Source organism: Pagrus major, chromosome 17 (assembly GCF_040436345.1).
Source record: "Pagrus major chromosome 17, Pma_NU_1.0".
Lineage (NCBI taxonomy): Eukaryota > Metazoa > Chordata > Actinopteri > Spariformes > Sparidae > Pagrus > Pagrus major.
Genome location: NC_133231.1, coordinates 23,730,867 through 23,755,544, shown reverse-complemented (window position 1 = coordinate 23,755,544; position 24,678 = coordinate 23,730,867). Strand labels below are relative to the sequence as shown.

Sequence of the window (24,678 nt, the reverse complement as noted above, 5' to 3'; positions counted from 1 at the left end):
ATTCCAAAGTCGAAGATTACATCCGATAGTTGCAAAAGCTTTTTGATGATTTTTGTGGCACAGAAAGAACATAAAAGAAACTGAAAAGAAAGAAAGAAAGAAAGAAAGAAAGAATTACTACTGAACTGTGCTACTGAACTCTACCTTTTCATCAGCCAAGCTCTCCGATGTGATAAGGAGAAGCTTTATTATGTGTAGAGGCCAACGTCCCAGTGCCCGCTTGTACAAACAGACTTTCTCACACCATGTTCACTATTCGTCCATGTCCTAAGTCCATGTGAGACTCAAAGTCCACATTTTGTCTATTACCCTCAGAAATATGATTGAAACCAAAGTGGTAAACATGTTTACTTCTTGGGTACTGCCTTCTTGAGTCTCCCCCGCTTATTTGAGCCAGCTGTCACTGTCACTGCTCTGGTTTGTCACACAGCCATAACTTGCTCTAATTGCAGTAAATTGACAAATTATGATGCATTAGCGTCTCATTGGTTGCTCTGAATGAATTATTGCCTGATGGTCACTGTTTCTCAGTGCGGATTAATAATCATGTGTTCTGTTTTCCAAGGACCCTATTTCCAGGACTACTTGTCATGGAGTGTAAATGAGGATTGTGAACTGATTATAAAGTGCAAGGTATATTTTTACATTTTACAGAATACATTTAAAAATGGCAACAATAACAGAACATATCTGGCGTCATATTAAGAGCCCAGGCATGTGTAATCTTTCATTATTATTCATGAAATTATTTTGTTTATGAGTGTAGATTTGCTAATGTGTCACTAAATTCACAGATCATTCAGAGACAAGATGCTTTTCTATTTTTATTAATACTTACTGAGGGCATTTAGGGATGCACCATATTGAAAAGCACATGCTGATATTTTTCAACTTATTGTGGCCAATTGCCGATGCTGATATATGTGCATATTTTTTCTAACGTATTGCAGAGAACATTGAGTGTCCCTATAGTGGAATTATAATATTATTATGACTGCTCTTATTCATGGACATACAAGCTCTTCCAAGCATTAAAACTACTTACTCAACGGCAGAAATGTTCATTTCAGGCTTGATTTTAAAGCCTTTATCCCCTGACAACGTATCAATATTATAGTGCATACCTAATAGAAATAGTAAAATACATTTTGGGGGAGTTTTTGAAGTCTTTATGCTATTTTTTGCAGTTCTCCAGATTTACTATGAATTATAACCACAAGATGTAACGTGTTAATTTGTGAGCTTAAGAGGTGCTGGTAGGCAGATTTAGTTTACTTTTAAACAGAGCCAGGCTAGCTGTTTCCCCCTGTTTCCAGTCTTTATGCTAAGCTAAGCTAACTGGCTTTTGGCCCTCACTTTATATAGAGTGGACAAACGTGAGCGTAGTTTCAATCCTCTCATCTAACGCTGCATATCCAGACAACTAGGAACTCAACTCGGGGCACATCCATCTACCCCGACTTGAGGGAGCACCTATTGGGAGGAGGTAGGATGTATTTGTAGACTGCAGTACATGTATTAGGCTAGTGAATGGAATATTTAGATAGCTTTCCAAGTATAAAAGTGCCGTAAAATACAATGTGCAATGGCACCTGAGTGAGTTGTGTACATGAGTTGTGTTCCTTCTCTATTTTGTTTGTACATTACATGCAAGAAGGCTGCACTACTGAGGCTTCAATTGTGTGTCCACTTGCCAAAGAACATTTATTTTGTCATGGACAGCCAAGTTTTCTGTTAACTTGGCATCGTGCACCTAGAAAACACTTAGAGGTCAGAGGTTGCAGATTTCAGGAAACGTTGACTGGAACACAGCATTGGTCACATTCCCCAAAATATCCGTAACACATTATGTTAAAACACAGATTACAGCAAAGCTGACTCTTTTAATCAACACACAGGGTTGCGTTCATTACTGTAGATCCATTTGACTAGTTAATATTGGATATTAGAGGATAGCCTTGACACTTTTGTTTCAGGTATGGTATGTCTCTCCATATGCAGGTGACAAATACAAACAAGGACACGTCTCTCAAGTGGTTTAAAGAAGGCACTGCGGTGACCCCAGTTGTGTATGACCAGTCTTCAGGTGTCAGCACACTCACCATCACACAGGTATCAACAAAAGGCTTAACGCTGTATTATTTCGAGATAATCCCCGATTCACCTTGGAATGACTTTTAAGGTTAACCTGGAAAGAAAAGTTGAATTAAAAGTATTTTCTCTATAGCTATCAATATTTCATGTGAGAAGCTATGAATGTGTTTAATTGTAATACGGTGGGTGGTTTTTTCCATCAGGTTACGAAGAAAGAGTCCGGCTCATACAGAGCGGTGGTGTCAGACGGGAGAGGAGAGGATGTCAGCACCTTACAGTTACTGGATGACGGTGAGACGTGACCTCGTCACCTGTGAACAAAACAACAATCTCCATTTGTGTGCATTTCACTCGCTGCAAATTTTCCATCCATGACAGAAGTGAGGCGATTTTTTTTTTTTTCCCTCCTCTTATCTTGTTATGCGTCCTCAGCATTCAGCTCGCCACCTCTAATCTTGCATTCAGTATTTATTGAGTGCCAAAAACAATATAAACGTTGTCTGAAAGCTTAATTGTTCTTTTTATTTGCAGAGTATGACAAGCTTCTCCAGCAGCTGAGTAAACAGTGTGGTGAGTTATTCACAGTTGGAAGCTCTTCGTTACAGAGCAACCTTTGTGAAATGTGCCAATGACTTGAGTTTGGACAACAGCTGTTGGGAACAGGATAATACAACTGAAAGCCATGTTAATTAATTGCAGTGTGTGTTTCAGAATATTACTGTGTTGAGCTCCCCAGACTGTGTTTTAAGCTGCCAAGGAAACTAAAATGTATGCAAATAATAAGAAGCTCAGCCTTCTCTCTCTCTGTGCATCTCTGCAGCAACGTCAGCCAGCCCACTGAAGATTGAGAGCACCGCTGAAGGTTTCAAGCTCTACTGCTCACTCAAATACTATATAAGCTACATGAAGACCAGCTGGTACTTCAAGTGAGTCGGCATGCAGAGCCACCACTCTGACCTAACAACCTGTGTGCATCTGCTGCCGAGGAGGAAGTTTTCCAAACTTAACTTATATTCTGTATGAGACCAAATGTAAGTAGGTCATGAATAAAAATGTTGAAAATCATGATGTGCAGGAGCACGTGCACAGAAACACAAATGAAAAGTTGCCTTAAATGTATGATGGCTTCAGAATCATGTAACAGTGTGGACACTTTGCTTACTGCAAGCCACAGAAACACTGTAAACGCCAAAGAAAGGACGATGCACACAGTTCTGTAGAGCTCTGTGGCAGCTGTCTCTCTGGCTGGAGAGGTGCTGTAGTTAATCAACATGGACAAATCATACACCATTAAAAGAAGCCAACACACTGGCCTGACATACAAAACTCAATGGTGTTAAGAGGTATATTAAATTACTGTGACATTTCTTTTCACGGTGGCAAATTCTGGGGCTCATTCACTAAAGTTCAGCCTCTAAAATGCTTAATAAAGTTCAGCCACTAACAACTTTAAAAGTCAAGCATGTAAATGTGAGAGTGGAGACGGATTTTGATCTCTGCATGCAAATGTTCTCATCTGGCAGCTATTTAAAATTCTAGATGAGGCCTAATGTTTTCAAATATATTTAATATATTGGTCTAAATTTAGGATATACAGTATGTGTATAAAATGATTAACAAGACAAAATACAATCGATAAAAACATGGGATCTTGGGTATAAATATCTCACTATGTGTAAACATCACGTAGTTTCAATAAAGATTGGGAACAAGTCGAAACAGAAAATATAACATACTGTCATACAGTGTGAAATCCAACCTTACAACCTTAGGCAAGGCAAGTTTATTTATGTGGCACCACTCAGATGTAGAAATACTATCAAAATAAGACATTAAGAAAATGTTAAAATTGCATTTAGAGACAGTGAAGACAAGAAACGAAAGCAAATTAATTGTTACAGATAGAAAATGCATTTAAAAGATAATAAAAACAAAAGTAAGCAAATAAAAAAAAATCAACTTATTTGAAAGCCACAGTAATCGAATGTTTTAAAGCATGATTCAAACTATTTAAGGAGGGAAATATGAATAACCTGTATGTTAAGGTGGAGCATTACCTAAAAGAGATAGATGAATTTGCCATTATTCAAAAGAACTGCAGTGTGTGTAATAAAACATAATTATTACATGGTTTAGGGTGTAACTGTTTTTTTTAGCCAGGCTACTAGCACCACCTGCTGGGTGATTTAAGTATAGCCATTAAATAAAAAAGTTAACAAACAACTGAAGAAGATCTGACCAGTGTGTTAATAATAACTTTATTTATGAGTTTACAAAGTGATTTGACAGACAAAGCAAAAACAGGACACTCAGGAAGACAGTGTGACAGAAGACCAAACAGAAACAAGTCCAGACTGAGGAGAAGTAGAAAGCAGAAGAAAACGCAGACTGTAACTGCACTTTATTTGCAACTTCTTTTCGAGCAACCTAACCTTCCACTAATCAGAAGGTCAGTGGTTTGTTCCCTGGATCCCCCAGCTGCACATTGAGGCGTTCTTGGTACTGAGTGGGCTGCCATCAGTGTATGAATGTGACCAGTGTTGTAAGCGCTTTGAGTAAACGGTGTTGGTATTTATTCTTTGCATTGAACTGATCCTAACTACTAGGAGCACTCAAAAAGCAGGAGTAAATCCATGACATGCATGTTTTTTTTTAGTAAGGAGGATCTTAAAGCATATGTAACAGTCTCAAAAGGTTTATCTATGATCTCTTCCATGCAGAGAGAAGAGGATTGACCAGGAAGCCAGAACAAAGACTGGCAGCAGCATGCAGAAAGTCTGGATTGAAATCTGTAACCCGACAGAGAACGATAAAGGCAAATACACCTTGGAGATGTTCGACGGCAAAGAGACACACAAGCGGTATCTCGACCTGTCAGGACAAGGTGGGTAGAGATGAGAAGTGACAGGTTGTGTGATATGAAGATATTTATGTCAGTCTTGATCATGGTCATTATCATTTTCAACAGTCTTCGCTGATGCCTTGCTGGAGTACCAGAGGTTGAAGTAAGTGCTGCACTGCATGTAGTGGATGATGATGCGTGTAGCATGGCCTGCTGTGACACTAACAGAAAACAGAGCAGTCAGAGGTAACAGACTTTTATTGAAAACTACTCGGAGAACATCTCAGCGTAGATTGTTGTTACCTGACACTGTGCGGTGTTGTATCGATTTGACCCTCTGTTTTCATCCCTCAGGCAAGCGGCCATTGCTGAGAAAAGTAAGTCACAGGTTATTTGTTATTTTCTGTCCACAACAAGTTTTAAAAGATCCTACAGTGGATGTCAACAGGGGAGTTACAGTGATTTGTTTTGTTTCAGATCGAGCCAAAGTAACAAAGGGTCTTCCAGATGTTGTGGCCATCAGGGAGGGCAAGGTACGACACTGTCTGAAAAACATATTAGAGACACAATCATACAGCGTTGTGATATTACCGTCATCCTTTTGTGTGAAGGAGGTGTGCAAGAATCAGATCAATGATCCTTTCTATGACCCATCATTTCATCCTCTCTTCAGTCTTTGTGTCTGACTTGCTTCATCGACGGTGATCCAGCCCCAGAGATCTTCTGGCTGCGGAACGACAGGGAGATCGTCGACCAGAACCAATTCACCATCACTAAGGAACCCAAGTGCAGCACCATCACTGTCCACAACGTCAACATGGAGGATTCTGGAAAATACAGCATCTTTGTGCGCAACAAGTTTGGCTCTGAAACCGTCGATGTGACCATCAGCGTTTACAGGCACGGGGAGAAGCCTCCAGCAAACGCTGTGGAGATGGGTTAAAAAAGCCAGCAAAATGAGTCAGAAATTAATTTTCTGAAGGGGTTTTAGGCTTGAGATAGATAGATAGTTGACATCCACTCTCTACTATAAAGAGAGGAGTGGAGGTGGATGGATCTATAGATGGTGTGATGGAATGATGGTGGATTATTCATGTATTAGGAAACGTATTGAGCGTGATGAAACTTTATTTAGCATTGGAAAAATGTCCACTGAGACTTAATCAAAAATGTAATCCCCTTTCATCTGCAAACTGTCTTATAATTGAAATACCATAAAAAATTTCATACTCAGGCTTCTCCTGTGATGTAGATGCAGAAATGCATATTCCTGTTTGTCAAACTCCTTTAGCTGACTTCATGGATGTTTGTTTCTTCTTTAATTGAAAACTTCTGACAAAGACATAACACATTTTTCTAAATACATAAGCAATGAAACACACCATTGCCTATTAAGGATTTGCAGTACAGACTTGTTCAGGAGCTAACATTTAGCTAGAAGCAAATCAAGTTAGCAAGCTTAGATTTTGCTTTATAACTTATGTTACAGAGGCAGTCTGCTGACTGTGACTCTCCCAAAATATAATGTAACAGGAGCAGAAGTAGAGGAGAGTCAAAGGCAGAAAACTAGCTCTGTAAAATAAGTTTGTCAAGTCATATCTAACTTGCTAATGAATTAGCTGCCAGCTAGCTAACATCAGCTGCCTTAAGCAGCTGGATGTAAGTTTACTCCAGCTAACATTAGCTGCCATGAGTGAGCAAACATTAGCAGAAAGCAAATCAATTAGCAAGCTTGGATATTGCTTTATAACAACATTACAGAGGTAGTCTGCTGAGGTTGATTCTCCTCTACATGTAGCCCTGTTACATTACAGTTCATTCATCATTTACCCATATTTGATATTTGTCACTTGGTGTCATGGCTGTACTCCAGTAAAAGTTCACACTTTCTCCCTTTAAATGTTCACTCAGCACTCTTGTTGAATCAGATGTGTCGTATATATGTGTGTGTAGTAAATAAAGCGATTTCAAGTGATTTTCACAGGTGTATTTATTTATCGGCACTTACAAATATTATATTTCATCTTAATATTCTACTACTACTATACTATATTCCAATTAATGATCAACTATTAAAGACAATGTGGACTGCAGCTTTCTTTGTGAATGTTTTTGCAAGCAGAGATTTTGTCTTGCACTTAAAAAGCAAACAGTCCGTCGTGTCGTTAACCTCACTACTGGGTCAGGCAGATTCCCTTTAGGAGGTTCAATGGCACGCTGCAGAAAGGTTGCAGAAGTGCTTTAAGTTCATGTAGGATCAAATGTTCCAAGGAGTCCTGAAGTTAAACATGGCCAACACTCAGTGTATGCTTGTGTATGAATTAAATCATTTTCTGATTATGATTCTGAGCGTTTCCCTCCTCAAACACCCAAATGAACCTCACAGTAAACAACGGTCATGATTTACTCTTGTTCCTGTTCTTTCTTTTTGTCGATGTACATTTTAAAAATCTACATTTTTCTGAAGTTCCTGAGAACAAAGTGACAAAAAAAAAATCATCTAAATTAATCTTTGTTAGAAGTTGAGGTTCGGCCAGTCAGGAGTAAGTGAACTCGAGGTTGTTCAAACAGCAGCGATTACCTCAGAGGGGTTTGTTACTCATTAGACATAGACTTTCCTGTATAAGAAGGAGCACCACTACAGTCACATCCTCCACATTGTGTTGAGTTTCACACAGCTGTCACAGCCTCCAGCCCGACTTGGTAAAGGAGAATCCAGATCTTCTAGAAAACATGGACTTCAACGGAACATGGCAGGTCTACGCCCAGGAGAACTACGAGGAGTTCCTCAGGGCCATGGGTACGAAAAACAAACCAGAATACACAGAAATCTATTACCTTTTAAAACATGAGCACGCAGTGGCTATTTTGATTTGCAGGAATTAACACAAACACGTGTGATTTGCTTGGCAGATCTTCCCGCAGATGTGATCAAGATGGCCAAGGACATCAAGCCAATTACTGAGATCAAGCAGAGCGGAAGCGACTTTGTCATCACCTCCAAGACCCCCGGAAAGACTGTGACCAACTCCTTTACCATCGGCAAGGAGGCTGACATCACCACCATGGACGGCAAGAAGCTCAAGGTTTGATTTACCTCTTTTTTTTTGCAAGCTTCAACATGTTTTTAATGTCACATCAGTGTTTAGTAAAGCAGAATTCTGTTATTTTGTGTACAGTGTCTCACAAACTCTATTATCTGTGCCGGTGATGATGATAATGTGCATGTCAGTGTTTTCTTTAAAAGTTTCTTTGCATGTTTTTGAATGTTTGTGATGTGTATTGTCTTCTTCTCTCATTCCCAGTGCATTGTCAATATGGAGGGAGGCAGAATGGTCTGCAAAACCGGCAAGTTCTGCCACATCCAGGAGCTCAAGGGAGGAGAGATGATTGAGGTCCGGTGAATCTTACCAGAACTGAATGTTTTACCTCAATGTATCATAATCTTTAAATATGGTCATTTATACTCCCTTGTCCTCTTTCAGACTTTGACCATGGGCTCAACAACTCTCGTCAGGAAGAGCAAGAAGATGTAAACTGGGCAGTGAAGAAAACCGATGTCTATTTAAATAAAAGTGATGCTTCATACACGTGACTTGCTTTTTCTTTATTGTGCAAACGCCTGTGCACGGCTCTCTTTGCAAAGGCCTACTCCCAGAATGTAACCAAGTACATTTACATTTACTCACTTCCACTCCAAGACATTATGGAGGCAACTTTCCCACTTTCTACTCACTACATTTTTTTTGATGGCTTCAGTTACTAGATATGTTGCAGATTGCACCCTGCATCAGAACCAAAGTCGTGCATTCAAATTATTTTTCTTTTAAGATTTATCTGCAATCTGATCAGAAGAAACTGATTCTGATAATCAGAAGAATGCTGATTATCGTCTAACCATATTAAACTGTTTATACATACATGTAAATATATATATGTATACATTATTTTTACTTTTGATACTTAGGCCTATGTAATATCAATTATTTTAAACTCTTACTCAAGTTCTAACCTGATATCTTTACTTTTACTGAAGTATAACTTTAGGGTACTTTTTACATCACTGCCTACTCCCAACATCTGTTTCACACTACTCAAAATTACTTACGGATATTTTAGTGTTTCACTTGATTGATTGTTGAATTTCTATTTTGTGAATATTTTTGGTCTTGCGACACATTTCATTTGACTTTTATTGCATATCCATGCACAAGCCATGCATATATGCAGCCATATCCCAATATCTCTAACTAAGTTTGAGTTGTGTGTGTATATATATACATCATACATACATATACATCTTATATATAAAGATTTACTGTATATGTATATATATCTTAAATGTTTATATACGTCTTATAGTATAAGTATAAGCGTAGGATTTATAGGATTAAGACTTTTACTCAAGTACTATTTGTATGGGTGACTTTCACGTTTACCATAGTTATATATTAACCTAATATCTTTACTTTTACACTTTTAAGTATAATTTTAGGGTACTTTTTACATCACTGCCCACTCCCAACATCCGTATTAAGTGTGACAGGCAAGCAGTGAACAGGTATTATGCAAGAAAATAATAAAAAAAATTTAATTAATTAATGAAAAATCCAAGAAAATAATGAAAAATGTAAGAAAATAATGAAAAATTTGAGTAATTAATGAAAAATGTAAGTAATCGTATACACTGTAGGGTTGGGGGTGGGGTGTGCGCGCGTCCGCGTCTTTACGTCAGTGAGCATGCGCAGTGCGAGGTGAGCAGTGACCACGTAGCTCGTGTTAGCTACAGTCGGAAGCCTCGGGGTCCAACAGAAAATAGCTGTAATAAACAAATTCACGGCCCTTTTAACTTGAGCCGCGGGTCGTTAAAAATGGCGAGATACCTGAGGCCGCCTAATTCATCTCTGTTCGTCAGAAACATCGCCGACGAGTCCAGGTACGTTGTCGTTTCGACCCTCCGCGCGTGTAGGCTAGCTAACGTAATGCTAGTTAGTTAGCAAACATGTCCGTCATCAACAGAATGTATAACTGACGTCAACGGTGCGAGTTACCGCAGGCAAAGAGGGGCAGAAAAATGTGCGGTAGTTAACGTTTTGACCGCATTTTGCCCCAGGTAACACATTATCTGGTGAAAGGTTGTTAAAAACCGAGCAAGGAGCTGTAGGCTCATCGACGTTACTCGTCTCCAGAAGAAGCTGCTGTCGATACCAGCGACATAAATGGCTGTGGAAGCCCCATGTCCGCCACTTAAAGCGGCAGCGTGTAGAAACTCAAACTGAGACTTTTAATCTTCACAGTATTAATGAGGTAATAATACAAAAACTGAAGAGTCAAGCTGTTCTCAGAGGAACACTGCTTGAAGCTAGAAACGTGGCAGGGTCCGCCACATTTAAACAAAGTCAAACAGTATGAAAATGTGTTGTCCTTTTAAGGTCAGTTTGTTTATTCAGTCATGTAAACAAAGAGAGTTTGTTTAGGCATAAAAATCATCCCTAAAATAGTACATAGTGCACCTTTTTAAAAGTCAAAAATAATGCTGAAAACGTAGCTTTTAAGGGGATTAAATTGTGAGATAAAAGTCATAATTGTGAGATAAAAAGTCAAAATTGTGAGGTAAAGGTCAAAATGACTAGATTAAAAAGTAGAAATTGTGAGATAAAAAGCCATAAAAAGTCTTTATTCAGTTTATTCAGTCTTGAAAACAAAGAGAGTTTGTATAGGCATAAAAATCTTCCCCAAAACTACATAGTGCACCTTTTTAAAAGACAAAAATCATGCTGAAGACGTAGCTTTTAAGGGGATTACATTGTGAGATAAAAGTCAAAATGATGAGATAAAGGTCAAAATGATGAGATAAAGGTCAAAATGACTAGATAAAAAAGTAGAAATTGTGAGATAAAAAGCCATAAAAAGTCTTTATTCAGTCTTGAAAACAAAGTTTGTATAGGCATAAAAATCTTCCCCAAAACTATATAGTGCACCTTTTAAAAGACAAAAATAATGCTGAAGATTTAGCTTTTAAGGGGATTAAATTACTGGATAAAAAGCCACAATTGTGATTTTAAAAAGTCAAAATTGTGGTATAAAGGTCATAATTACTAGATAAAAAGTAAAAAGTTGTGAGATAAAAAGCCACAATTGCTGCAGTTTGTTTATTCAGTCTTGAAAACAAAGAGTTTGTTTAGGCCTAAAAATATTTCCCAAAACTACATAGTGCGCCTTTAAAAGACAAAAATAATGCTGAAAACTTAGCTTTTAGGGGCATTGAATTACTAGATAAAAAGCCACAATTGTTTTTATCTCATAATTATACCATGGGAATATTTTTTTTTCATCTTAAGTTTTTATTCTTTAGCTGGCAGAAACGGGCTTCCACACTGGGCAGTTTAGTAAAGTAAGAAACAATTCTCAAGCTAAGGTTACTGTCCATTTAAATGTTCGAAACACAACATATAGAGAGCATAATGCTTCATCAAACTTGCAACGCTCTTAATTAGAAGTAATAGTCCCCAATAATTTATGCACTGGAAAGTTTCACCAATGTCCTGCTGTTATTTGGGGCTGAACCTGAAGTCATCATAGTGCATCCATGTTAAAAATTGCTAACAGATGAGAGATGGTAGACAAAACACTGTTCTGTTACATGTATAGAGTTTTTTTGTAATCAGTGGTGCTTTTCCGAGACATTTTGAAATGTTGCTGTAATAAAATGAGCCAAATGGTGGTAATTTTCAGGTAACTAACCCCTGTGTCTTTGCCACCTTTGTTAATAGATAATGCATGCCTTTTATGGCTGCTGTGGATGTGTGAAATTGGCTGGCTGGGTTTTTTTTTGTGTTTTTACATTGCCACCTTTAAGTGAGCACACTTCCTTCTGAAGTGGGATAGTAATTGTTTGTTGTCCACAAACAAGTATTGTCATATGCTGTGTTGGCGCCAGCTCTTGTGTATTACATTGCACACTGAGCTCCAGCTACATTCACATGGCAGCCAGCAGAATAAATGTGTTTATTTCATGACACTTTAGGCCAGAGGATTTACGACGTGAGTTTGGTCGTTATGGGCCTATTGTAGATGTCTACATTCCACTTGACTTCTATACACGACGGACAAGAGGATTTGCTTACATTCAATATCCTTTATTCTTTAAGTTTTTGATTTGGAAATTGTGTTTTCACAGATTGATTTTGAAGCATTTAATCTGACTTTTAAATTGCAGCGCCCTCAACGATACCTAACCGGATGTTTTTGTTTTTATATCACACAATTGAATGTTTTTTGTAATTGAAATATCATTTTCTAAAATCTATTTGTCATCTAGTATATTGTATATAGATTTGAACATATTCCTAACCAATATTTCTTCTGTTGTTGCCTTAGAATTGTAAAGATACAGTTCTGGAGACTCCACACCAAAGAAAGTTGAGAGGCGGTTGTAGAATAGATTCAAGCCAAAGACACCCAGGCAACAAGCAGTAGTGGAATTGGGAAAATAAAGAGAGAGCAAAAGCATGAAGATACAAAGAGGAGAAAAGAAAGTGCCAAGGCTTCCGTTTGTCTACCAAAAGGGAGGAAAAGCAAAGTGTTTATTGGGCAAAGACAAGCAGGAAACCTCAAGTTCTTCTGCCAAGACAAAAGATCAAGCTGAAGGTCAAAGGTCAAGCATGTTAAAGGTAACAAGCCAAACATTTTGTATCCTACCAAATCTGATCACCATCAGTATTTGTTTTGTCCTCACAATTTGAAATCATAAATGGATCTTTTGGTTCAGTATTATGTTGTTCAATTACAGACTGAAATCAAAAAAATTTCATTGATTTTCACAGAAATCATTACCTCAAAATAACTGCTTTTTCACTGCACTGATTTAAGTCCAGTAGCTGTGTACCATTGGCTTGAGCGGTTAATCTGTGTTGCAGCTTTTTTTTGTGTGATTGTTGTGAATATGTGCAGCATTCTTTGTCCCACCATTTCAAATTCAAAATAAAAGCCCTTAACAACTCAGCATGTTTGAAGATGTGCGAGATGCAGAGGACGCTCTTCACAACCTGGACCGTAAATGGGTTTGTGGGCGTCAGATCGAGATCCAGTTCGCCCAGGGAGACAGAAAGAGTATGAACAACTTGCATTCCTAACAAACCAGCATACATTTAACTTATATCAAGCCTCATTCAGTATTGTTTGGAAGTATTGAGTTTGGAAATGACTAATGTCCTGATATAATTTGTCTATTTTAGCCCCAAACCAGATGAAGACCAAGGAGCGGCACTCCCCACGCAGTTTCTCCCGCTATGACGATGATCGGGATAGCCGCCGAAGACGGTCCCGAAGCCGCAGCTATGATCGACAGAGGTCCCGAAGCCCCTCCTATGAGCGCCGTCCTCGGAGGTCCGAGAGCCCAAGAGAGTAAGTTGTCGTCACCTTTGTTTTGTTCCACCTACAGTAACTTGAATGCACAGCTTTTTGTCATGTTTGCAGACTTTCTTTGTCAATCTCTGACTCTCTCCCAGAAGTTAGGGAGACAGGCAAATGAATGAAAGGCACCATGAGCTTGGATAAAGTTATGGATTTCCCTAGTTTTCAACGTTGTCAGAAAACATTTGGGATAATATAATATAATGAAATATAGAATAAAGGTCTAGTTGTGTTCAGACATTTTACTGCAGAAAAGTAACTTATTTTATCAGAGAATCAACTCTCAATAAATTAGTCACACAGAGTTGGAATGGAGGGCTGGGCTGGGTATCAAACCTCAATACTTCTCAAATAACGGCAAAAAAATGTTGGTAGCATGTGCTTGGCCAGATTTAGAAAATATCTGAGTACAGAAATCAGATCTAATTCAGGAAGTGCTTCTACCCTTAGACTTTAAGTAATTGTTGTTAAAGTAAAGTTGATGTTGATGCATTGAGCACTTCGGCACATTTGTGTTAAATGAAAAGCGCAATATACACTATATTCTCCAAATTAAGGTACCAGAGAAGTATTGTTAGAGTATCAACACTCAATCTTTTTAATACTCAGCCCTAGAAGTGTTTTCAATATGTCTGAACAGGCTCAACTGTTAATTAAAAAAACATATAGGTTACAAAACTTGTTACATTTTTAAGATGAAAGTCCAAAGCATAGTCAATTTGCTGAGAATTATTTGCACATTAAAACAGTAAGTATGATTAGAAGGTGACATGGGATCACCCATTACAAGATGAAGCCTGTTTGCAGGGTTTATATACTATATTGTGTCTTGTCCGGTAAATCTTTTATGTTTTAGTTCAGGTGTGATCGTTCTCTTTATTTATTCCCCAAAACACTATTAAAAAGAAAAAAGCCAGATAGACATCAAAGAAGACTGACACCTTAAAGGAGCCTCTCTAAAACTGGTTCAAACCAGTCACGTTTATATAAAGCAGGAAGCGACAAACTGCTTGATTATGTGATCTCATTGTTCTCTTGTCCTGGCTATAAGGTGATACACCTAGTCCTGATAAACTAGTTTCTGTTTTTGTTCTCTCTACAGATCTCGGTCCTACAGTCGACGTAGACGGAGCAGAAGCAATGAAAATGACAAGTGAGTGAATTGTCATTCCAGTACCTAAAATAAGCAAGGAATGCACACATTTTATTATTAAGTTATGACCATCCCTCCAGGTACAGAGGTCCTCCTCGTGAACACCAGAGGACTCACCGTGAACCAGGCTCACGCAACCGCTCTGCGTCCCGCACCCCTTCACCCCCCAGATCCAAGTCCAAAGGTAAAAAGAGCCAGTCCAGGTCCCACAGCCCAGCTGAAGACTTCCAGCCAACCTCCAGCTCCCAGAAACCATCTGTGGGACGTTCTCCATCACGATCCTACTCTAGATCCCGGTCGCGCTCCCGTTCCAGATCCTGGGCTGGACGCAAGTCTGGGGGGCACTGACTGTCTTATTCCTATTAATCTGAGGATGTTTCTGTTAAGCTTTTGACTACGATAACTTAAGTGTTACGCTGTGTTTGAATTTGTTTTTCATTCAATTACTTGCCAAAGGGAAGAGGGCAGCAGAGATATTTTTTAGCGTTATCAAAATGTTTTTTTCCTAAGTGATTGATGAAAAGCACAGTTGATCCCTGGATGTCTTGGCCAGGTCATGTTTTTTTTTTTTTGACTTGTGTGATGATGGTAATTGAAAGTTGGAGAGAAAAAGCTTCGGTTTGGAAACTATTTTTGTATTTTTTAGTTGGCAATATTTACATACGGTTAACATGCCTGTCTCGATTTGGTACCTTTGTGTATTCTGTAAACCTAAATAAAAATTTAACTACAGGCCCTGACTTACCGATATTTACCAAGCTGGCCTCTGATGCCTTGTTCAGTGGCATTTGTTATTATACAGCAAGCAAACTGTATTCTTTGTAGCTGTTAATTGCTGTGGCAATGTATAAGGAAAGCAGATGTTTGCTGCCTAATACCTTGTCCAGTATTTCATGTGACAGTATGTTCAAGATTAGCTGCATTCATTTTGTTCAGTGAGTGAAACAAAGTCAGTTAAATATTTTAAGTGTTCCTTAATACTGTTACCCTTGTTTTAATGGTGTTACTTAGTATGTGCTTTATCAATAAAGAAATAAAATCTGTACTATGCTCCAAAGACCTATGCTTTACTGTGACTTGTATCATGGCATAATTCAACCATACTTCATTATGATAGCACTGAGGACAGAAGGTCTATTACTGGGCTATACAGATCGTAAAATACACTGAACATATTGTAGAACCAGTTAGAAGACATTCAAGCAGAGACAAAAGTAGGGGGGAGGGGAAGGGATTTATTTTTTCTTTTTGTTGTAAAATTTTGTCATCAATTCACAGAGTGCATTTTCTTTTCTCTTTTAGAAACACCAATTTATACCAATCTTAAAAAAACAGGGCATTTTCATAATCTTTAGTGACATTTCATCAGTGGGACAAATTAACAGCCAATTCATTACAGGTTACACATTTTAGAATAAGGAGACTGCCATGCATGACTTAATCAGGGCAAGAAAATAAATTGTTAACATGAACAACCAATAGAAGATAGTACTCAAACAGCATGGGATCATGTTCAGTTGTCAGCTGGCGGAAGAACAGCTGACAAATGAAGATGGTTCTGATGTAAACATTTGGTCAGTTTGTGGCATTGCCACCTAATGAAACTAGTCAGTTTCAGCATGAATTTAAACTTAGGCACAAACAGGTCAACTCAAGATTAAAAGCATCACGCTTACAAACTGTAAGCACATTCAGAACTCAAATCCATACATAAGCAAGTCTCCTCAAGAATCCAATTGATATTTTGTTGTAGTTTTACGTATTATTTGCATTTAGCATCTTTCACCCTACACTGCATAATACAAAACAATAAAAAACATGTGCAAGATCTCTGTAAAGATAACAGTGCAGGGGTACTGACAAATGCTATAGGCAGATTTTTTTAACAAAAATATTCTTCAGTATTGAAGTCAAGACACGTCCTTAGCATGTCTTATACATTCAGTGTTATTACTAAAAATACTTTTGTCACACAGGCCTCAAACTTGGCCTGCAAATGTACATATGCTACAAGTACTTTATACATTTCATTATTTACATGGCTCTTGAACACACTAACAAGCTCTCATACTTTGTTTTGTCATCTTTAGGCTGGCCATAAACAGCTCCAATTCTGCAAGGGGAAAGCAAAGACAGCCTCAATAGAGGATTGAATCACAAAAATAGAGAATCCATAGGGAGATAGTCGATAACGCCTCCATCATCTCAATAGCATCCTGGCCTGTAACTTAGTAAAAAAAAAAAAAAACATGTCTGATTGCAGTGCAAGAGGGTCAACAAGAGGCAGAGGCAAGAGGCAGAAGGTGTCTGTTGATTATGGGATGGTCAACCACAGTGACCTATTTTGTAAACATAAACACCAGCCTCCTGCCTCATCTTGAGTCCCTCGGGCCACTTCACTTCAGAAACCTTCCTCAGCTCGGCCATACCTTGCTTACAATGCATGCAGCCAACAGGACCATGTCATGTGACTTAAAAAAGTGAAACTCAACAGTCCCACATAAGCCTGGCCCTCTTCCGCATGTTGAAGCTGCTGCACTGTTCTGAATAGGCTGAGACAGAGGAGCAATAACAGTACTGATTGAACAGATGAACGGTTTGAAGTGACCTAAGGGACTCTAACCCATTCACCACTCGGGCTGGCAAGGTTAAAGGGGCAGTGGCAACAACGCCAACCACACGATGTCCCAAAAAATGAAAAAGAAATACAGCGAAAACATTGCTTTGGTTACATACAGCACTTCATACATCTTTCAACCACAACATAAAAGGACTTGTACAAAATAATGCTATGATAGAGTGTTGTGGGCCTCGGACACGTACAACTCCTATAGTGCATGTGCGCACAGCGCAATAAAAAAGGTACAGGAGTTGACAGTCCAAGGCCGGTGTGCCATGGTCTCTTATTACCCTTCAGTCTGAGGTTATACTATTGACCTGTACTTACTCACAACAGCTTATTACCTCCAGTAAGATAGGCTTTTTCCCTGCAGAATTGCAGTTGAGTGTATTTTACATCGCAAACAAGGGACGCAAAACATAAGAAAAGAAAGTGGGCCCTAGTCAAAAAAATGCTACAAAATGTGAGTTTGCTTTAGCACCGGAAGCTTTAGAGGTAACTCTAAAGAATCATAAAACCTATGTAAATGAAAAAGCATGTCTGTCCACAGAAATGGACTGTAAAAGTGTTGGGAATTTACCTGACCTATACTATATCCCTTGTTTGAGGAAAAAAAAGCACACTCATCTGCTTTGATAGCCAACGTTAAAAAGAACAAAACAAAATAGAGGTACAAAGGATAATCCAGTTTATCATTAGTCACAGAAACTGACTCCACTAAAAGCATCACCTACCAGCAAGGCTCGGACGCTGTAATATCTTCAAATAGTGATTTAAAAAAATTTGTTGAACAATCATTCACAGCAAAGATTGCTGCAAATGCTTCCCAACACTTAAAAAGGTCAATCTAAAAACAGCTAAAAGTGTTACAGCACTGAGGTGTTCCTGGTGGGTGCATGCCCTTTAAGAGTCCCAGTTCATTGGCTTTTTTTAAAACGATCATGTGAGGGTACCGCTCTCTCAGGCCTGCACCTTGAGGAGGCTCTTGAGCTGGAAGGCCATCATCTCCCTGTTGTCACAGGAGCCCATTGGGAAGGACACCCAGTGACTGGGGGGTTTGGGCAACACGCTAGGTGAGGGTGGCTCGCTGAACTTAGGCCCTGCATAGCTCGGACTCCCCTGGGTGGCCAGCAGCGTGTTAAGGTGAGACACTGCACCCTCCCAGTTCTGATCATAGTTGGTGGCAAAACGGACAGACGCACTCTTCTCTGCAGACACGGCCTGCCGCGCCTCTGGAGACCTGTGGTAGGCTGCGCCTTTGTCGCTCCGGCGGTGGCCATGGTGGTGAAGGCCCCCTACCCCTCCTGCTGATACCGCTGCTCCGTTCTGGTCACGGCTTCTCTGCTTGGCCCGACCAAGTTGATGGTTCTTCTTGGCCAAAGGGCGCTCAGGGTGGGAAACTGGAATGTTGTATCTCTCTCCACCTCCCATTATGCTGCTGCAATGCGTGTCACCTACATGAAGTAAAATATATCTTATTACAAAAGTGCACTGAAATCCATGCGATCTGCCTGTGTTTTTATTCTATTGATTGGCAAGAGGAAAGCTAGTCTGCACAGACACACACACACACTCTTGCACCGCCCCCGCTGAAAACAAGCACAGAGGGTTACGTGCAGAAACACCAGACAGCCAGGCCCCCGCCGCCCCTCCCCCACACGTACACACAACCTGGAGCAAAAAACAAGCTCCGGCTCACCTCTTTGTTGTCAGAAAGCAGAGATCTCTCTTCAATCTTTCGCCTCCGATCGGGCCCCAGGTCCTCGAAGTAGTTCTCAGTCTACTCCTCACTGCACGTCTGTGTCCAGCAAGATCTGAGGTTTTCATGTGCCAATGAGCGTTGTTTTGCCGTAGAGCCGAGCTGAACATCAACTCACCTCGGCACACGATGCTCCAAGAAGTCGTTGAAGACCTTTGAGGGCGAAATAACATCAGTTAGAAATGCTCGTATTTAACTGTGATATAACAACAACATTGAGGATGTTTGTAAACAACGCTTGTTTCCTTCCAGGAGGGAGATGTGGGTATCAAATTGCGTCATTGCAAAAAAAAAAAAAAAAAATCGATTAAAAGACCAAACAGCACACACATCCTTTCTTGATAGCGGTGTCGTTATACAAAAAAAATGTGCAAATGCTGGCGATCATCACAACGTTACATAAGAAAACTGCGACATGTTATCCCCACTTTGTTTGTGAGCCTCTAGCTCGGCTTCAGTGCAGCGGGGCTTTGTCCTGCCAAGAGGCTTTGTGTTTACTCGGTTTTCGGTGCCAAAAAAAAACAGCTAAAATGTATAGCGTACATTTTAATTAAACAAACACGAGTGTAAAAATTAAGTAAATTACGCGTCAACTGTTTTTTTTGGGGGGGGGGGTCACACTTCCTTGGCACCGAACCAAAACAAAGAAACAGCGAGCTCAATATGGCGACGAGACACAGAAAGCGATTCCTCTTACCGACTTCCTCAGGCTTGGTAGATGAAGCCCTTCGTCAGAGAAAAAAAAAAAACACACAATGTTGAGATTAGGCCTTTGAAATCCGTCGGCGGACTGCGTGGGAAGCACAGCGAGCTATATTTCCCCCCACAAATCCGTCTCCTCTCGAAGCTTACGTGGTGTTAAAAGTGGCCGTGAGGACGCCACTTCTCTCTCCCGACTCCGTCTGAATTGCAACAAAATGGAATCCACGGCAGAGATATGTAGCTCGTTCTTACCCCGAGCTGACCAATCGGGCGCCGAGTACGAACTCGAACGGCCAATCACCGGCGAGGACGGCCCGACGCATTCACGGGGCTGTTGCCAGACCGGTGACGTCAATCGCTGACCCTCCTCTCCTCTCCTCTCCTTCCCTTTGTTGGAGCTCGGGGTATTTCCTGAGAGAAGTGAGAAAACAACAGAAAGCGACCACTTTCCAACACTAAAAAACCCCACGTTTTCACGCTAGATTACACCATATAACAACCGCACCGGTTGTGTACAACTTCATATCATCTTTGACGGTTTGGGGGGGTGAAGCTGATGTTGTTTTTGTGTTATGTAATGACAGTCCCTTCGAGGAAATCAGGTAAACACGTAGCAAGTTTGGATTTAACGACATATTTAACATACTTTTCTACTCATAGGAGGCGGTTTTGTGGTTTTACAGTTCCTGTTTCTGCAGCTTAAACCAGTTGTTCTGTGTGAAACAGCTGCAACAGGCAGTAACGATAACACAACAGCTCGCCTGTGGGCTGCCCATCCCCCCCATCTTATCTTTCCTTTTGCTAAAACAAAACATGAACCGTTTCTTCAAAAGAAACAAGTTTGTTTTTTAACCCTTATATCATTTTCCAACTGGTTAAAGACTGGTGAAAGGAAAACGGGGAAGATAAATGTATATTTTTGCTATCTTTTAATTGATAGTTGATGAAAATACAGGGCAGAGTATAAAGTTAGTACCCTTGGTGCTTTAATCCAGTGAGCTTAATACAAAGGCACAGTTAATACACCAGGCTATATCAGAGTTAAAGGTGCACTATGTAGTTTTTCTTAGAAGTGAAAGATGATTTTTTTTGTTATGCCTAAACAAACTAAATAAACAAACTCTCTTCTTTTTCACGACTTCAAAACTAAATAAACTGACCTTAAAGGACAACACAATGTCATACTGTTTTACTTTGTTTATATGTGGCGGACCCTGCCACCTTTCTAGCTTCAAACTGTGTTCAGGGACCTTATTTTCCTCCGAGAGCAGCTTGTTTATTCAGTTGTGGAAAAAAAAAATATTTCTGAGATTGTGTTATTACCTTTTTAAAGAGGCACTAAGTAGTTTTGGTGAACAAATTCTGACTCAGAATTTAATATTTATAATATTAATGAGGTAATAATCCAAACTCAATATTTATTTTTCCATAGCTGAATAAACAAGCTGTTCTCAGAGGAAAATAAGGTCCCAAGATCACTGTTTGAAGCTAGAAAGGTGACAGGGGCCGCCACATATAAACAAAGTAAACAGTATGAAATTGTGTTGTCCTTTAAGGTCAGTTTGTTTATTCAGTTTATTCTCTTCTGATTTAAATTTATTTCCCAAAACTACATAGTGCCCCTTTAACATTCCACTATTCAAATAAGCGTTATAAATCTGTAGTAACATCTGGACAAGGCATTTGGGGTATTTAAGTGTGAGCCGTCCTTCCCCTTCTGTTTTGTTGATTTAACCGAGAGCCAAATGGTTTGCAATGGTGTCATGGAGAGAAGATGTGTGTGGGGTCACAATAAAAGATGAGTATAATTTATAGCAGGTAATTCAGCAAGTAAGAGTATAACAGGGCATGCGGGGTATGCACTAAATTTAAAATTGAAGACTATTTTAAGCATTTTCTGACACTGTAAGTGAACTCTTGAGTCGTAAAATTGTTGTTTAAAGCTTATAACTTAGCCCTTACATGAGTTATTTTGCTGTGCCGTCATTTTATTGAAATACGTTTCTATTTGTGATTGGGATATTGCCACATCTGCCATAAATGCAGTTCCTACTTCTACTTGTCTTTATAAGGTCATGGATGATTCTTGGCTCCTTCAGTTGGTTTTATGGTAGTCTGCAGGTCCAAGTCTAAAGAATACAAAACAACTTGAAAGATTAACTGATGTCTAAGTCCACGGTCAACGTTACTTTCTCTGCTAGGTCGTTTAAAGTGTCTGGATTTTAAAAGAGTTGCACAACAGCGGTGTGCGTCAGCCAGCGCTCACAGCTGAAGGCCGTGGAGGGACACTCCCCAAAGCAAAGCAACCTTTGAAGGGGGCTGTGCCGATCAAGAGTCAGCTATGTAAGGAAAGTAGGTCACGAGAGGCTTCTATTGGTCGCACTGAACATAGGAGGTGGACAAATACCCATATTTGACTGGTCGCGGAGGTTTGCAGTAAAAAAAAGTTCATTGAGATAGAGAAAGTCTGGCCATCCTGGAAAGTGGGGTGGAAAATATAACAGCGGTGCACAAAGGCTGCCGAGGCTCTTTTTTTCTCAGTAAGACAGACTGATACTCTCTCTGTCTCACAGGCAATTTACAGAAGTTATTCGGTATGAACAGTGGAAAGTAAGTGATCAATGGAGTTTCACATGAATGTGAATGGCACGAAATGTGTTGTGAAACACCGCCCACACACAAGTGAAGTGGGAAAGTACAGAAGCAGAGACAGTTTCACACCAGTCAGCAATTAGTTGAGCCCATATGCAAGACCTTTTATTACACCAGTAAACACATTCAAATGAAATGTCTCCCTGTTGTTGCCGAGTCTTTTTTTTTTCCATGTGTATTTCGGTGGAGGCACAGTGACATAACACCAAGGAACCTTGAATGCACTTCACCCCGTAATAACATTTCTGTATACAATCTTGTCAAAGACACACACACGTAATCCACGTCTCTGTCAATATAGAGGTGAAAAAACAAACCTTAAATTGTGGCAGATTCAGAAGTCGAATATAGACCCAGTGCCTATCCAACCTACCCCTTTAACACAATATTTAATAACAATCCTCCTTCAAATAGGCCATAAGGCAATGGAGACTCAAGTCTTTACAGGCCCACAGCACACTGACAAAGCTGTGCGATGGATCACTTCACATTTTGATTTTCAGGTGCTGAGATGTTTAGCCTTCAGGTGTCTTTACCAGCTGCAACAGCGTGGCTGGTATTGTTTTCACTTTGTGAGTCTGTGTGTGTGTGTGTGTGTGTGAGTCTGTGTGTGTCTGGGCAAAATGTGGTCCTGGAGACACATATTCTACCCCAGAAGGAGTTATCAGTACATTGCCAGGTGTTTATATGTGTGTCTGTCTGTCTGTGGACAGATTTTGTCACCGCAACAGCGTCACAACCACACAAGATGCAGTCAGGAAACTTAAAAGGTGTGTAGTTGTAGTTGTAGATCAAAATGAACGCTGAGTTTGAAGATGGGTGTGGTCCAAGCAAGAATTGAGGAAGTCAAGAAGCTTAAGAATTAAGGATGGGTCATGACGTTACTGAATCTCGCTTTGGTGCCAGACTGTGGTGACAGCTGTAGAATCACATTTCAACCGAACATATCTACGTCCTATGACTTCTGAGGAAGAAATGCTCCCAAAAAAATGAAAGAACACACTTCAGAGAGTAGGTTAACAACTGATTTTTTTATCAACACGTCGTTCCTTTCTTCAAATTTGTGTAGGAAAGGCTCCCGTTCACAGTGAATGTGTTTCTCCACGTATCTCACATTGACTTAAATAGGTGTTGTCACCACAGTCTGGCCCCAAAGCGAGATTCAGACTGACGTAATGACCCTTCCTTCTTTTTTAGGTTCCTCGTAGGAAGTGGGGAAGGGGCCCTCACCCGCCCACTTTACGCCCAGGGCCCACATTTATTTTAAGCTGCACGTCACACAGTTTTGCGTCATTCCCGTCCACTTTGTGAGTTTGGAAAAACAAGTGAACTTTAGCATGTTTAATGTTGTACATTCCTTGTGTGAAATGAGGGAATATTTTGGCAAAACACTTATAAATGTCAACCTGGGTTAAAAGTTGACCATGTGGTGATGGTTGGGCATATTGAATAAATCTGGTACTGTTCACCTGTTTCGTGATACACACCAATTTGGCTTCACAGCTGGTGTGTTCCCATGACAAGATGCTATTGGACATCAGTACAAGCCGGACCATAGCTAGTAGTGCCTACACTGAGGTCGAGCCCTTGCTAAGTTTAGGCGGAGTTCCTCTTCTGCAGTTAATCTTACACCTAGTGGGTACTCAATAACTTGATTGCAGTATTTAGCGATTTTAGATGTTTGACTACATGGAAAGAAGTTTATGTTGAGTAGAAAGAAGGTAACACTTTATATAATGGGTTGAACTTTTCACAATAATTTCCTAGGACATTCTGTGGAAAAGAAACTATATAATCGTGTCCTTATTTTATTTTAGCAAGACTTAACTTATACAAACAGATGGATTTTTTAAAAATTTTATTTAAATGTCCTTGAAATAAGTGCTCCATTTTATTTCAATGTTGCAGGAAACATTGAACATCTTACGTAAACATTAAGATTTAAAAATACAAATAATTGAATCATTTGGAAGTGTCCCGAGGACAAGTTAGAACAAGTCGGCACAAGTCCCTCATGCTCCTTTATAATGTAAATGGTGAATGCTAAAACAGCAGTCATGTGCTCTACAGTTTGCTACTTGACTGTTGTAAAAGGCAAGAGTGAAAGGAAAAAGAAAATAAACATGTTTGTTATTTGTATCTGATTATTTCTGAAGGTCTTTACATTTTGAGTCTTAATTTACATACATCTGTAGTTTTCCGCTTTAATCTCCCCATTTATAGTCCGTAATGCAATGTATAATTCATTTCATTTTTAATTTCACTATTTCATTACATTATTCCAAGAACCAGAGTAAATAATTAAGCACTATTAAAGCATTTAGTCTGGAGTAATTAGATTTTGGTTTGATCTGCTCATTTTTCTTGTGTTTTTCACATCAGTGATCTGATACTGCCGTCTGAAGGTCTGGCAATCTGGAAATGAGCGGAAATATTTTGTA

General features: G+C 39.5%; 4 protein-coding genes across 5 annotated transcripts in view; 3 read left to right on the top strand and 1 right to left on the bottom strand.

The window, feature by feature from the left end:
* Positions 1-6,911, top strand: part of myom3 (myomesin 3) — a 58,946-nt gene extending 52,035 nt beyond the window's left edge. The window contains exons 27-36 of the mRNA XM_073485499.1: positions 566-633; positions 2,002-2,112; positions 2,298-2,385; positions 2,626-2,664; positions 2,915-3,020; positions 4,815-4,978; positions 5,063-5,099; positions 5,291-5,313; positions 5,414-5,469; positions 5,610-6,911. Coding sequence (XP_073341600.1) covers positions 566-633; positions 2,002-2,112; positions 2,298-2,385; positions 2,626-2,664; positions 2,915-3,020; positions 4,815-4,978; positions 5,063-5,099; positions 5,291-5,313; positions 5,414-5,469; positions 5,610-5,879 — 962 coding nt within the window. The 3' untranslated portion in view covers positions 5,880-6,911. The remainder of the gene's footprint in view (positions 1-565; positions 634-2,001; positions 2,113-2,297; positions 2,386-2,625; positions 2,665-2,914; positions 3,021-4,814; positions 4,979-5,062; positions 5,100-5,290; positions 5,314-5,413; positions 5,470-5,609) is intronic.
* A 681-nt stretch (positions 6,912-7,592) lies between these two features.
* On the top strand, positions 7,593-8,531 carry fabp10a (fatty acid binding protein 10a, liver basic). Its single transcript, XM_073484929.1, has 4 exons — positions 7,593-7,736; positions 7,850-8,022; positions 8,242-8,331; positions 8,422-8,531. The coding sequence occupies exons 1-4, from the start codon at positions 7,670-7,672 to the stop codon at positions 8,470-8,472; spliced, it is 381 nt and encodes a 126-aa protein (XP_073341030.1). The 5' UTR covers positions 7,593-7,669; the 3' UTR covers positions 8,473-8,531.
* A 1,164-nt stretch (positions 8,532-9,695) lies between these two features.
* Positions 9,696-15,547, top strand: srsf10a (serine and arginine rich splicing factor 10a). Of its 2 annotated transcripts, XM_073485492.1 has the most exons (6): positions 9,711-9,872; positions 11,964-12,068; positions 12,945-13,048; positions 13,174-13,342; positions 14,454-14,504; positions 14,585-15,547. In XM_073485492.1, the coding sequence occupies exons 1-6, from the start codon at positions 9,808-9,810 to the stop codon at positions 14,850-14,852; spliced, it is 762 nt and encodes a 253-aa protein (XP_073341593.1). In that variant the 5' UTR covers positions 9,711-9,807; the 3' UTR covers positions 14,853-15,547. The 2 variants fall into 2 exon arrangements, with proteins under 2 accessions (XP_073341594.1, XP_073341593.1); XM_073485493.1 differs by lacking the exon at positions 11,964-12,068 and having other exon boundaries at positions 9,696-9,872; positions 12,317-13,048.
* Positions 15,548-15,719: 172 nt separating this feature from the next.
* On the bottom strand, positions 15,720-19,808 carry pnrc2 (proline-rich nuclear receptor coactivator 2). Its single transcript, XM_073485494.1, has 3 exons — positions 19,581-19,808; positions 18,824-19,036; positions 15,720-18,578 (listed from the first exon to the last, which is right to left on the bottom strand). The coding sequence occupies exon 3, from the start codon at positions 18,553-18,555 to the stop codon at positions 18,085-18,087; it is 471 nt and encodes a 156-aa protein (XP_073341595.1). The 5' UTR covers positions 18,556-18,578; positions 18,824-19,036; positions 19,581-19,808; the 3' UTR covers positions 15,720-18,084.
* Positions 19,809-24,678: the final 4,870 nt, after the last annotated feature.

Coding starts and splice junctions, on each gene's coding strand:
- pnrc2 (XM_073485494.1), bottom strand. CDS start 18,555: ATGGGAGGTGGAGAGAGATACAACATTCCAGTTTCCCACCCTGAGCGC.
- fabp10a (XM_073484929.1), top strand. CDS start 7,670: ATGGACTTCAACGGAACATGGCAGGTCTACGCCCAGGAGAACTACGAG. Junction 7,737..7,849: donor GGAGTTCCTCAGGGCCATGG/GTACGAAAAACA, acceptor TTTGCTTGGCAG/ATCTTCCCGCAGATGTGATC. Junction 8,023..8,241: donor TGGACGGCAAGAAGCTCAAG/GTTTGATTTACC, acceptor TCTCATTCCCAG/TGCATTGTCAATATGGAGGG.
- srsf10a (XM_073485492.1), top strand. CDS start 9,808: ATGGCGAGATACCTGAGGCCGCCTAATTCATCTCTGTTCGTCAGAAAC. Junction 12,069..12,944: donor AGAGGATTTGCTTACATTCA/ATATCCTTTATT, acceptor ACAACTCAGCAT/GTTTGAAGATGTGCGAGATG. Junction 14,505..14,584: donor AGAAGCAATGAAAATGACAA/GTGAGTGAATTG, acceptor CCATCCCTCCAG/GTACAGAGGTCCTCCTCGTG.